The sequence below is a fragment of the Sander lucioperca genome, chromosome 5 (assembly GCF_008315115.2).
Source record: "Sander lucioperca isolate FBNREF2018 chromosome 5, SLUC_FBN_1.2, whole genome shotgun sequence".
In the NCBI taxonomy this organism is placed as follows: Eukaryota; Metazoa; Chordata; class Actinopteri; order Perciformes; family Percidae; genus Sander; species Sander lucioperca.
In genome coordinates this window covers 7,614,694-7,624,998 of record NC_050177.1, presented here as the reverse complement: position 1 = coordinate 7,624,998, position 10,305 = coordinate 7,614,694, and the positions used below count along the sequence as shown (strand labels likewise).

Genomic DNA, 10,305 nt, shown 5'->3' with positions numbered 1-10,305 from the left:
TTGTTTCATCTGGGGTCTGATAAACAGTAAATTCATCTAATTCAGTGTCCACAATGGTATTTTCCAATAAACTGTAGCGGTCATATTTCACGGGACCCGTGAGTGCGGATTTCATGTCGCGGCTTTCGTCGCTGTTTGTCACTTTGCCTAGCTAGTAGTACACGCCGTCACTGTTTTCATAAACAGCTGAAGGAGCGGCGGTGCGTAGTGTACATAGCGGAAACCCTGTTGTGCGTCTGCCCTATTTCATATTATATATTTCATATTTAATTTCATAGCACCGGCATGTAGTGAAGTCCAGTTAAATACATATCTATGGCAGCAGGTGTCTGTATATAGCTGTGTTCCCATGTCAATGCATGATTAAATGCATGATGAAAAATATCACATATCACAATAACACATTTTGAATGTCCTACGTCAACATCAGCCAATGGCTTTTAGATATTTATATATTGTGTTACCAAGTGCAGAGAACAAAACATTAACCAAAAAAATAATCACACAATTCTGTACATCATTAAACGTGTAGGCTATTGTAGGACATCTGACAGGTTTGAATTAAAGGTCAAAATAATACTAGTTTCTCATGACATAATATTGTTCCAAATCCAATGTTTCAAATCACAAGGCCTGTTATACATCAAACAAATATTAGGTCTTCCTATGAAATGAATACCAACTTTTCTTTTTTTAGATCATTTTTTTACTGTTAAATGAATACCAACTTAATCAAATTATTTTCAAACAAACAAACAAAGGAAATGTCAAGGCCAAGCAGATAGGCCACGAAAAACACGTCCCATCTGGATTGAGATTTTTTTGAAACACATACATTTTCAATGTAAATCTAGGCTTATATGGGGCCGAATCAAGAAGTGCATCCCACATTTTCAATGTTGCTCTATTTCTCTGTTCTTGTCTAGTTTGTAGCAATGAAACAGACAACACCACCATTCAACAATGTATTTCTTTAAATACAACATTAGAAATGATACATTTTACACACCTGATCAACCTGTCTTTCTGAAATGTCTCTTTTAGAACAAAAATGAATAGAAAGACTGTGCCTGTCTCCTTATCAACCTTAAGACGAAGGACACGTTTAGACGTTCAAAAAAGGCTTCATCAAATTAGGACAGACTTGACTGACATGGACATGACAGGAATAGGGGCAGATGACAGAGTTCTTTCTGAGGACACTGCCCCACCCTCTTCAGCTGCACATGCAATGCCAGAAGTGCAAGTTGTTACTGAAGAGGACATGGAATTGGAGGCAGATTTTGATGATGTGTATTGTGATAGTGATGGGACATCAGGTTCAGATTCTGAAAATGATGATGACCTAACATCACTTTCTGATAACAGTGCCAACTGGGCAGTGAGTTTTAGAATTTCCATCGTTGCCCTGACTGCACTGTTGAGTATACTCCATATAACCCATCCCAATATGCCAAAGGATGGTAGGATCCTTCTCAAGATGAAAACGCATTATGCTATTCAGGAGAAGGCTGGGGGGAACTACCATCACTTTGGCATACTTTCCTCCTTGAAGGCCACAATAAGCAAATATGCCAAAACACTGGCAGAGGACATGACATTGGGGCTGCAGATTAATATAGATGGTCTACCTTTATTTAAAAGTTCCAATGTCCAGCTGTGGCCCATCCTTGGCTTACTGGTTACCATCCCCAAGAAGGAACCTGTGGTCATTGGGGCATACTGTGGACCAAAAAAACCTAGTTCGGCCACAGAGTTCCTATCTGATTTTGTCAAAGAACTACAGGAGCTAGAGGCTGGGTTTTGCTTTGGAGATAAGAACCTTAAAATTGAGCTTCACAAGGTAGTCTGTGATGTCCCTGCACGGGCCTTTGTGAAAAAAACAAAGGCCCATAATGCTTACCATGGGTGTGATAAGTGCCTACACCCAGGGCAATACCAGAACCGGCGTATGACGTTCCCTGGACCAGAGCGCCCACAGAGAACTGACATCTCATTCAACCTGATGGTTGATGAACTACACCACCATGAGGGTCCGCATCCATTTAAAAATGTCAAGGTTGGCATGGTATCGCAGTTTCCCATGGATTATATGCATCTAGTGTGTTTGGGCATCGTAAGGAAACTGCTGCAGACCTGGCTCCGGGGTCCGTTTACCAGGAGACCACGGTCGCTTAGGGAGTTGGACCGTTGGAAGGCGACTGAATTCCGACAGTTCTTACTGTACACTGGCCCTGTGGTGCTGGCGGGATTCCTGGACCGGAACATGTACTACAATTTCATGCTCCTGTCAACTGCTATATCCATTTTGGTAAGCCCTGAACATCTCAACCTTGCTGACTATGCCGGACAAATGCTAAAATCTTTTGTAAACCATTTTGGTGAGCTGTATGGGACAGACTAGATTGTGTACAATGTCCACTGTCTGATCCACCTGGCAGACGAGGTGAAGAGGCATGGCTGTCTGGACTCTTTTTCAGCGTTCCCATATGAGAACCACCTTGGGAAAATAAAAAACTCATTAAAAAACCTGAGTTCCCACTAGCTCACCTCATTCGGCGCCTTTCGGAGGTTACAGCTACCAAATTGGATGCTGATGCAGACATTACACTGAAAAAGGAGCATTTTGTGGGCCCAATTGTTGTTGGCATGGGAGTTCATGTGCAATATGGGGAAATGCGATGTGAAAGGTGGACCGTCAAATTAACAACAGGGGACAACATGTTTCTGGTGGGGGATAAAGTCTGCCTTATCAAAAACATTATCCAAAATGATAATGGTGTGTACACTATTTACACAGAATTTTCCCGGCAGTCTCCATTCTATACCTACCCCTTCAACGCCGACAGAATGAACATATTTGTTGTAAATGATGCATCTGACGAGCTGAAGTCGGTTGAAGTGTCAGTGCTGCGACAGAAATGTGTAGCCCTGCCGTACAGGGATGGTTTCGTGGACATACCCCTCCTCCACTAAATGAAAAAAAAATCAATCAGTTCAATCAATCAGTTTAAACAATCAATTCAAGTTAAAAACTCTAATATTATAATATAGTTGACTACTGACTTTTGACTATGACTTCCATTAGTCTGTTAGGAACCATTTAATACCACTGATATTGTTTGAACATTTTGGATGTGTTTTTAAACATCCGATAGCAAAAGGCGTGGCAAACCTTACCCACCTCTTATTTTAACCACCACAACCCTGTTTATAACTTTATAAGTCATGTTTCTTTTTTTAATTTAATCTCCTTAATACCTATCTCATATATTCTTATTGTGTAAGCATACTTGGCTTTGGATGCTACATACCATAAACATATCTGTCTGTTTGATTACAGGTGCTGTGAGGAAAAACACGGTGACAAGGTCAGCCACGGACGCGGAGGTCACCAAACACGCAATCAGGTGGTTCAACCGGGCAACGAGGAGACGTGTCCCGCCTCAAGCCACACAAACGGAGTAATAGGAGAAATAAGCAATAAACAATCTTTTTATTGAACTTCTTGTCGTTCACCAGTTATTCATTTTCTGATATTTTAGCTGTGCATTTCATTGAAGTTGTAGCCTAATAGATAAAATATTTTATGTCTGCACCGACCTAGGCCCATAAAGCACTAAATTAGGTTTTGACCACAAAATGAATGTAGAGTAGCTTAGCCAACGTAGGCTACTTAACAAAAACAGAATAGGCTATAACCTATAACTTTCCATAAATGACAATTTTATATTTCCACTGAGTAGTGATTACGTTTGTACAGTAAATTGATGTCTTGACTTGAACCTTTTCTGTTAGGCCTATTGACAATATTGTTAGGTTAAAAATACAAGGCAATGCAGATTTAAGATTAGGCCTATATTGCTGTAGTAGCCTAGACTAGGCCTAGTGATAGTTTTAGTTTATCCTATGGTTTTGTTTATCCTAATTTATCCTACAGCAAGAACAGAGGGGATTTTGAAAATGAGATAAACGGGTCCAAAACGGACCCGGGCCAGATGAACCAGGATTTTTATGAGTCCATTACGGGTCCGTTCCGGAAGCCGCAATACCTCCGCGGCGCCGCGGAGTCCTTTTGCTGTGTGGGTCGCGTTCATGTTTACTTGCCGCCGCCGTCTTAGAAACCAGTCATGACTTACAGCTGGCGATGCAAACTAAAATCAAAAGCAATTTGCTCAATATCTGAAATAATCGCACTCTGCATGAGTCTAGTGTACTTACTCAGTGGATAATTGTCCATCTGGTCCCTCCGGTCTGGGTCGCGAAAAGGTTTCAAGTACAGCCCTGTTTATCAGAAAGGGGAAATCTTCATACTGTACAAAACACTGCGTCTCTTGGGCATTGCGACGCAACAGGTCCCACTCCGTGCAACACACCTGTTCGGTGGCCATAGCTTCACAATGTCCGCAGATACACCACCAGTTTACCAAAGTACGAGGCTTTGTTGCGGCATTGCCTACCGGTAGCTCTCTCTCTCTCGTAGCCCTTTCACGGAGCTCCCGCAGCTCTTCGTTCAATAAACTGTCTTACTTACTAGTTCTCAGTGCTTCGGTTAACATTTAGATTTTCGGTTAACACCTCACTATGCTACCGTTGAAGTGTGGTGATATTTTGAGCCTTTTTAGTGGTATAAATAGCGATTTGTTTTTACGTTCCCTGTGCCCCGAATACTAGCGTTGTAAGCTAATCGGCGGTCCGTGCTAGCGTCTTTCAAGCTAAAAACTCATTCGATTAGCATGAAAACATGTCCCAGAGAGCGACAGAGTGGGTAAACATCTGTTAATAACCCCTAGGTTTGTTTTGCGCCGGAATTGTCCTTTAATCAAAGGCCCCGGGAGAAAGCCATCCTCTCTCACATGTGCAGTAAACTGACTAACAAAAGAAGGGAAGCTTTTGTCTGAGAATCTATAAAACACATGCAGTATAACCACATGCTGACAGTCGAGGGATGGATATCTCTGCTCTCTGTATTGGCCTGATCCTGTCTCTGGGTTTGTGTGAGCTGAACTCAGCTCTTGCCTTGAATGGTTCTGAGGATGATGTTAAACAAAGGGCTGGGCTTACAGAGGATAGGACTGGTGCTGGGGTCAGCACTCAGATTTCATCTGTGAAATGTAAGCTCCAGGGTACCACTCGTCTCCCTGTGTTCTCAATGGATGGTGACTACGTTATTGGGGGTGTTTTTTCCATACACCACTATATGCACACAGTGAAGCATAACTACACCACCATGCCTGAGCCACTAAGATGCACAGGAAGGTTAGTAAGAGGGAGAAGTGGGGGATAAGAGGATGTTGTGTGTGTGGGGATAGAAATGTTTTAATATGTATGATGTGTTTACAATTGTATTGGAAAGGTTTTGTGTAGTATAAAAAACTTGAATAAAAAAAAAGTGAATTAAGTGCCAAATCAGTTTTTGGCCATATAACATAATATAAGATAAGATACACCTTTATTGACACCCAGAGGGGAAATTCAGGTGTTGTGTAAATGGCAGGTATTATATTCAGAAAATAATAGAGACAAATATAGATGAAAAAGAAAGATCTTTTTTTGTATGTCTTAACTGAAAATATGTATGTTTAACAACTGATTTGTACATATTTACCAAACAAATGAATAGGCCTTTTTTAGATTAAGTTGACTCTGTGCATAACGATTCTTGTGAATGTTGGACTGACATCTTATCCTGTGTTTTAGAATTTCACCTCACCCGTATTATGTATTTTTGTAAAAATTGTGAATTGTAGGCTAATATTCAAAAAGTGACATGAGTCTCTGTGTTCAGCATTAAAACCCGTGAACTGCGCTTCTCACGCGCAATGATCTTTGCCACTGAGGAGATAAACAACAGCACGGAGCTGCTGCCGGGAATCAAACTCGGTTATCAGATCTACGACTCGTGCGCCTCTGTGCCCGTGGCGGTGCATGTGGCATTCCAGCTTTCAAATGGCCTGGACCCAGTGTTTTACACCGGCGACAATTGCTCACAATCTGGTATGGTGATGGCTGTCGTTGGTGAGACTGGGTCCTCACCATCTATCAGCATGTCGCGCATCATCGGGCCCTTTAACATCCCTCAAGTAAATATTTTGGATTTCTGGGAAACCTTCTGTAATAGCGACTAGTGTATATTTTTTGCCTGTTCTGTTAAATAGTCACACTGTTATTTCCCTTTAGGTGAGCCACTTTGCCACTTGTGCATGTCTGTCCGATAAGCAGCAGTACCCAAATTTCTTCAGAACAATCCCTAGTGATCAGTTCCAGGCTGAAGCGCTTGCCAAGCTGGTAAAACACTTTGGCTGGACTTGGATAGGTGCTGTCCGGTCAGATTCGGACTATGGCAATAATGGTATGGCGTCTTTTCTGGACGCAGCACACAGAGAGGGGATCTGTGTGGAATACTCTGAATCTTTCTATCGGACCCACCCACGTAGCAGGATCCAGAGAGTAGCAGACGTTATCCGCAGGTATGATGTTCCCTGTGTTGACACTGACCTGCAAACAAAAGCACAGCAACTGTACAATTTATTGTAAATGTAAAATGTAAAATTATTTATTATCTTAGTTGCAAATTGGAAATGTTTTTTTTAAATCGTGTTTTTTTGTCGCTGCTATTGTTATACAAATGCTCCGTCAGACCAAATACTTAAGTATACCAAATCCTATGTCTTTTTGTGTTACCTATCTCAATATAAATTGAAAAATCTTAAATGTTTCTCCAGGTCGACAGCTATGGTTGTTGTGGCATTTGCAGCCTTTGGAGAGGTGAGGCTTCTGCTGGAGGAGCTGTCGCTCGAGCCATCTCCACCTCGCCAGTGGATAGGCAGTGAAGCCTGGGTAACAGACACAGAATTGCTGAGGTTCAGCTTCTGTGCTGGAGCCATCGGATTTGGCATTCAGAAATCTGTCATCCCAGGTCTGAGAGACTTCTTGCTGGATCTCTCTCTTTCTAAAGTGGCTGCCTCTCCAGTGCTTACTGAGTTCTGGGAGGATGCATTCAACTGCAGGCTGGGAAAAAGTGAGAAAGTTGAAAGGGAGTTGATTTTTAACATAGGAGAAGCACTCACAGTTGGATTCTTGTGGTTATGTTGTGTTGTTTTTTGATTCTCTCTGAGTGGAATTTCCTGTGTTAAAGACTCAGCAGCTGCTTTAAGACGAAACCCCAGATTGACAGGGAAATGACATAAGGTGCATCTCATCTCTGTGAATGATCTTACTTGTTATGATGATCTTTCAGGAAAAATGTAGGCACTCTGCTGTCTTGGTGAAGATTATGTATGAACTTTGCTGCAGTGATTTCACAATGTCAATACTGAAGTCCTGAACACAAGCACACAGTAGACACTCTCCAGGTCTCCAAGCTAAAGTGCTAATCAATTCCTTAAATTTTTACTTACTCGCATGTATTAGTTACAGTAAGTGTGAAGTTATTATAGTGACAGTGATTTCTGAGCATTTATTTGCTTTTATTTTTAAGTTCTTTATTGTAATATGCACAACAATTACAGAGAAGTAGTCGTTGGCAAGGAAAATCGAGATCTCAGGCTCCCTCCAACAATGCTCATTAAATATGTAAAAAGGAAAAGAAAATCATGCAATAAAAATGAGTATCTAAGACATAAAATATTGCAAAGTTAAAAACATAATGGTAAAATATAACATATATAAAATAAAATATATATGTGCTGGACAAAGTGTACATAATTGCAAAAAAGAATAAACTGCAACGTCAGCAGGCATGTAGTAAATGTATGTGTAATAAGAAGTTGTAAAGTATAAAGGAAAAGTGACAGCGTCGTAGTGATGAGCTCAAGAATTCAGCACTGTGATGGCCTGTGTGATAAGGCTGTCCCTGAGTCTGGTAGAGCAGGACCAGATGCTGCTGTTTGGCAGGTTAAATGGAACAAAAAAGAACAAAAAACACGAAAGAAACAATGATAATTTAAAGGCTAAAAATACACCTTTCTCTGTCTCTGTGTGTTTCAGGTGCAGCCACAGATGAGAGAGTGTGTGATGGAACTGAAGACATAAAGACGCTCCAGAGCCCGTACACTGACACATCTCAGCTCCGGATCACAAACATGGTATACAAGGCTGTTTATGCAATAGCTCATGCCATTCATAAAGCAGTGTGCCAGAAAACAAATTCTACAACTCAGTGTGACAAATTCACCAGGATAGAGTCAAAAGAGGTCAGTTGAACATAAATGAAAACCCAAATGCCCTTTTTTGCTTTAATTTCTGAAATGAGGTATTCATTTTATTTAACATTATTTAATTGCTTTCTCTCACTGTTTTCCTTTATTTCATCTTCACAGGTTCTTACTCAGCTGAAGAAAGTAAATTTTTCCCAAAATGGTTATGATGTGTCATTTGATGCCAACGGTGATCCTGTGGCCAGATACGAGCTGGTTAACTGGCAAAAAAGTGAAAGTGGCAGTATTAAGTTGGTGACAGTAGGGCAATACGATGCATCACTGCCAGTGGGCCAGAAGTTCCGTATCAACAGGAACCTCACCTGGGTGGCCGGTGGGACACAAGTAAGGAGCACAAAAGCAATAATGTAACATAAAATATGGTAATCTTAAAGGGTAACGACCGTTTTTTTCAACCTGGACCTTATTTTCCAATGTTTTTGTTTCTAAGTGACTAATGGGAACAACAATCTTTGAAATTGGTGAGGTATTAAGCAAGATCCCTGCATTGCAACCCACCAGACTTCATGTAAATAAACAGTAATTTTAGCATCGTAAAATACACTTCATTCAAAGTCGACAGAAACAAAATAAAACTACGAAAAGCCGTTTTGGGTCGTCTTTCCACTTTTCCAACCATCACAACTCTAGTTTTGGTTGAAATCAACACAGTTTACCGATTTACATGCAAAAAAAATGTTGGCTCTATACACGTTAAAAGTATTGTTTTTTTAAATGGAGTCTGGTGGGTTTAGCGCTAGCGAATTCAGAGCTGTTTCTGGTTAAACAGAAAGGTCTAAAAGAGGTTTTAAAGGTCTATCTCTGAAGGGATCCTTTCCATGTTGTCAGACACTTAGAATATTAATCAGAGCCTGTCAGTGGCAAAACGAGCACTTTTGTGAAGGAATCCACAAGCTGAGCCAAATTGCCCTATTAACTTACATTGTAGCTTGTTTTGACGCTGCCGACTGCAGCGATCTTGCTTAATACTGGAAAAATTTCAAAGATTGTTGTTCCCATCAGTCACTTAGACACAAAAACATAGGAAAATAGGTTCCAGGTTGAAAAAAAAATGGTAGTTACCCTTTTAAGGGTATGATATGTGTACAATGAAATAACTTTTAGTCATTGTATATTCCTCATGTCCATACTGTGAAGAGATCCAAAACAAAGTTACAGTATTTTCAGTATGAAATTCTTCCTTTATATTTTCCAAAAAAGTATTCCCTTGCTAAGCTGTAGCAGAGTGATGGTAACAAAAGAAAAAGGAATTTGTACAAAGAATCAGATTCAGAAATACATTTATTACCAGGTAAGTAGCACTTACTAGAAATTTGCTTTGGTTGATGGTCCATACATAAAAAAACAATAATATAAAATAAACAAACAATAAATACACAAACAAATACCATATACATAACTATTTGACATTAAGTCAATCATCATCATTAACAACAATGTAGAGGGATGTGCAAAAAGTTCAGGATATATAGAATGGATTGTGCAGCAGACAGGATGTAGGCTTAAGGTTCAATGTGTGGGGGACCGGTGCCTTTTTGGTGAGGCTTACTGCTCTGGGGAAGAAACTGTTTTTGTGGCTTGAGGTTTTGGTCCTGATGGACCGCAGCCTCCTGTCAGAGGGGAGGGGTCCAAACAGTTGGTGTCTGGGGCGTGAGGGATCAGCTACAATCTTTCCTTCATGCTTTAGCATCCTGGAGGCGTACAGGTCCTAGAGAGATGGCAGATTGCAGACAATCACCTTGTCAGCAGAGCGAATGTCTGCCCTTGTCCTTAGCAGTAGCAGCAGCGTACCAGATGCTGATCGGGCAGGTGAGGATGGACTCGATGATGGCAGTGTAGAAGTGCACCATCATTGTCTTTGACAGGTTGAACTTCTTTAGCTTCCTAAAGTCCACAATCATCTCCACTGTCTTCAGAGCATTTAGCTCCAAGTTGTTCTGACTGGACCAGGTCACCAGGTGATCAATCTCCCCTCTGTAGGCGGACTCATCTCCACCAGAGTTGAGTCTAATAAGTGTAGTGTCGTCCACAAACTTCAGGATCTTGACGGACTGGCGACTGGAGGTGCAGCTGTTGGTGTACAGGG

At 41.0% G+C, this 10,305-nt stretch overlaps 1 protein-coding gene across 1 annotated transcript; it reads left to right on the top strand.

Moving 5' to 3' along the window:
* The first annotated feature begins 6,270 nt into the window (after positions 1 to 6,270).
* LOC118495106 (extracellular calcium-sensing receptor-like) lies at positions 6,271 to 9,873 on the top strand. Its single transcript, XM_036001519.1, has 5 exons — positions 6,271 to 6,470; positions 6,726 to 7,021; positions 7,990 to 8,195; positions 8,322 to 8,543; positions 9,826 to 9,873. The coding sequence occupies exons 1-5, from the start codon at positions 6,355 to 6,357 to the stop codon at positions 9,871 to 9,873; spliced, it is 888 nt and encodes a 295-aa protein (XP_035857412.1). The 5' UTR covers positions 6,271 to 6,354.
* The last annotated feature ends 432 nt before the right edge of the window (positions 9,874 to 10,305 follow it).

Bases quoted from the DNA above. Each gene is read 5' to 3' on its own strand.
- LOC118495106 (XM_036001519.1), top strand. From the start codon at position 6,355: ATGGCGTCTTTTCTGGACGCAGCACACAGAGAGGGGATCTGTGTGGAA. The intron at 6,471-6,725 runs GTATGATGTTCC...ATGTTTCTCCAG, and splicing joins GTAGCAGACGTTATCCGCAG to GTCGACAGCTATGGTTGTTG. The intron at 7,022-7,989 runs GTGAGAAAGTTG...TGTGTGTTTCAG, and splicing joins CAACTGCAGGCTGGGAAAAA to GTGCAGCCACAGATGAGAGA.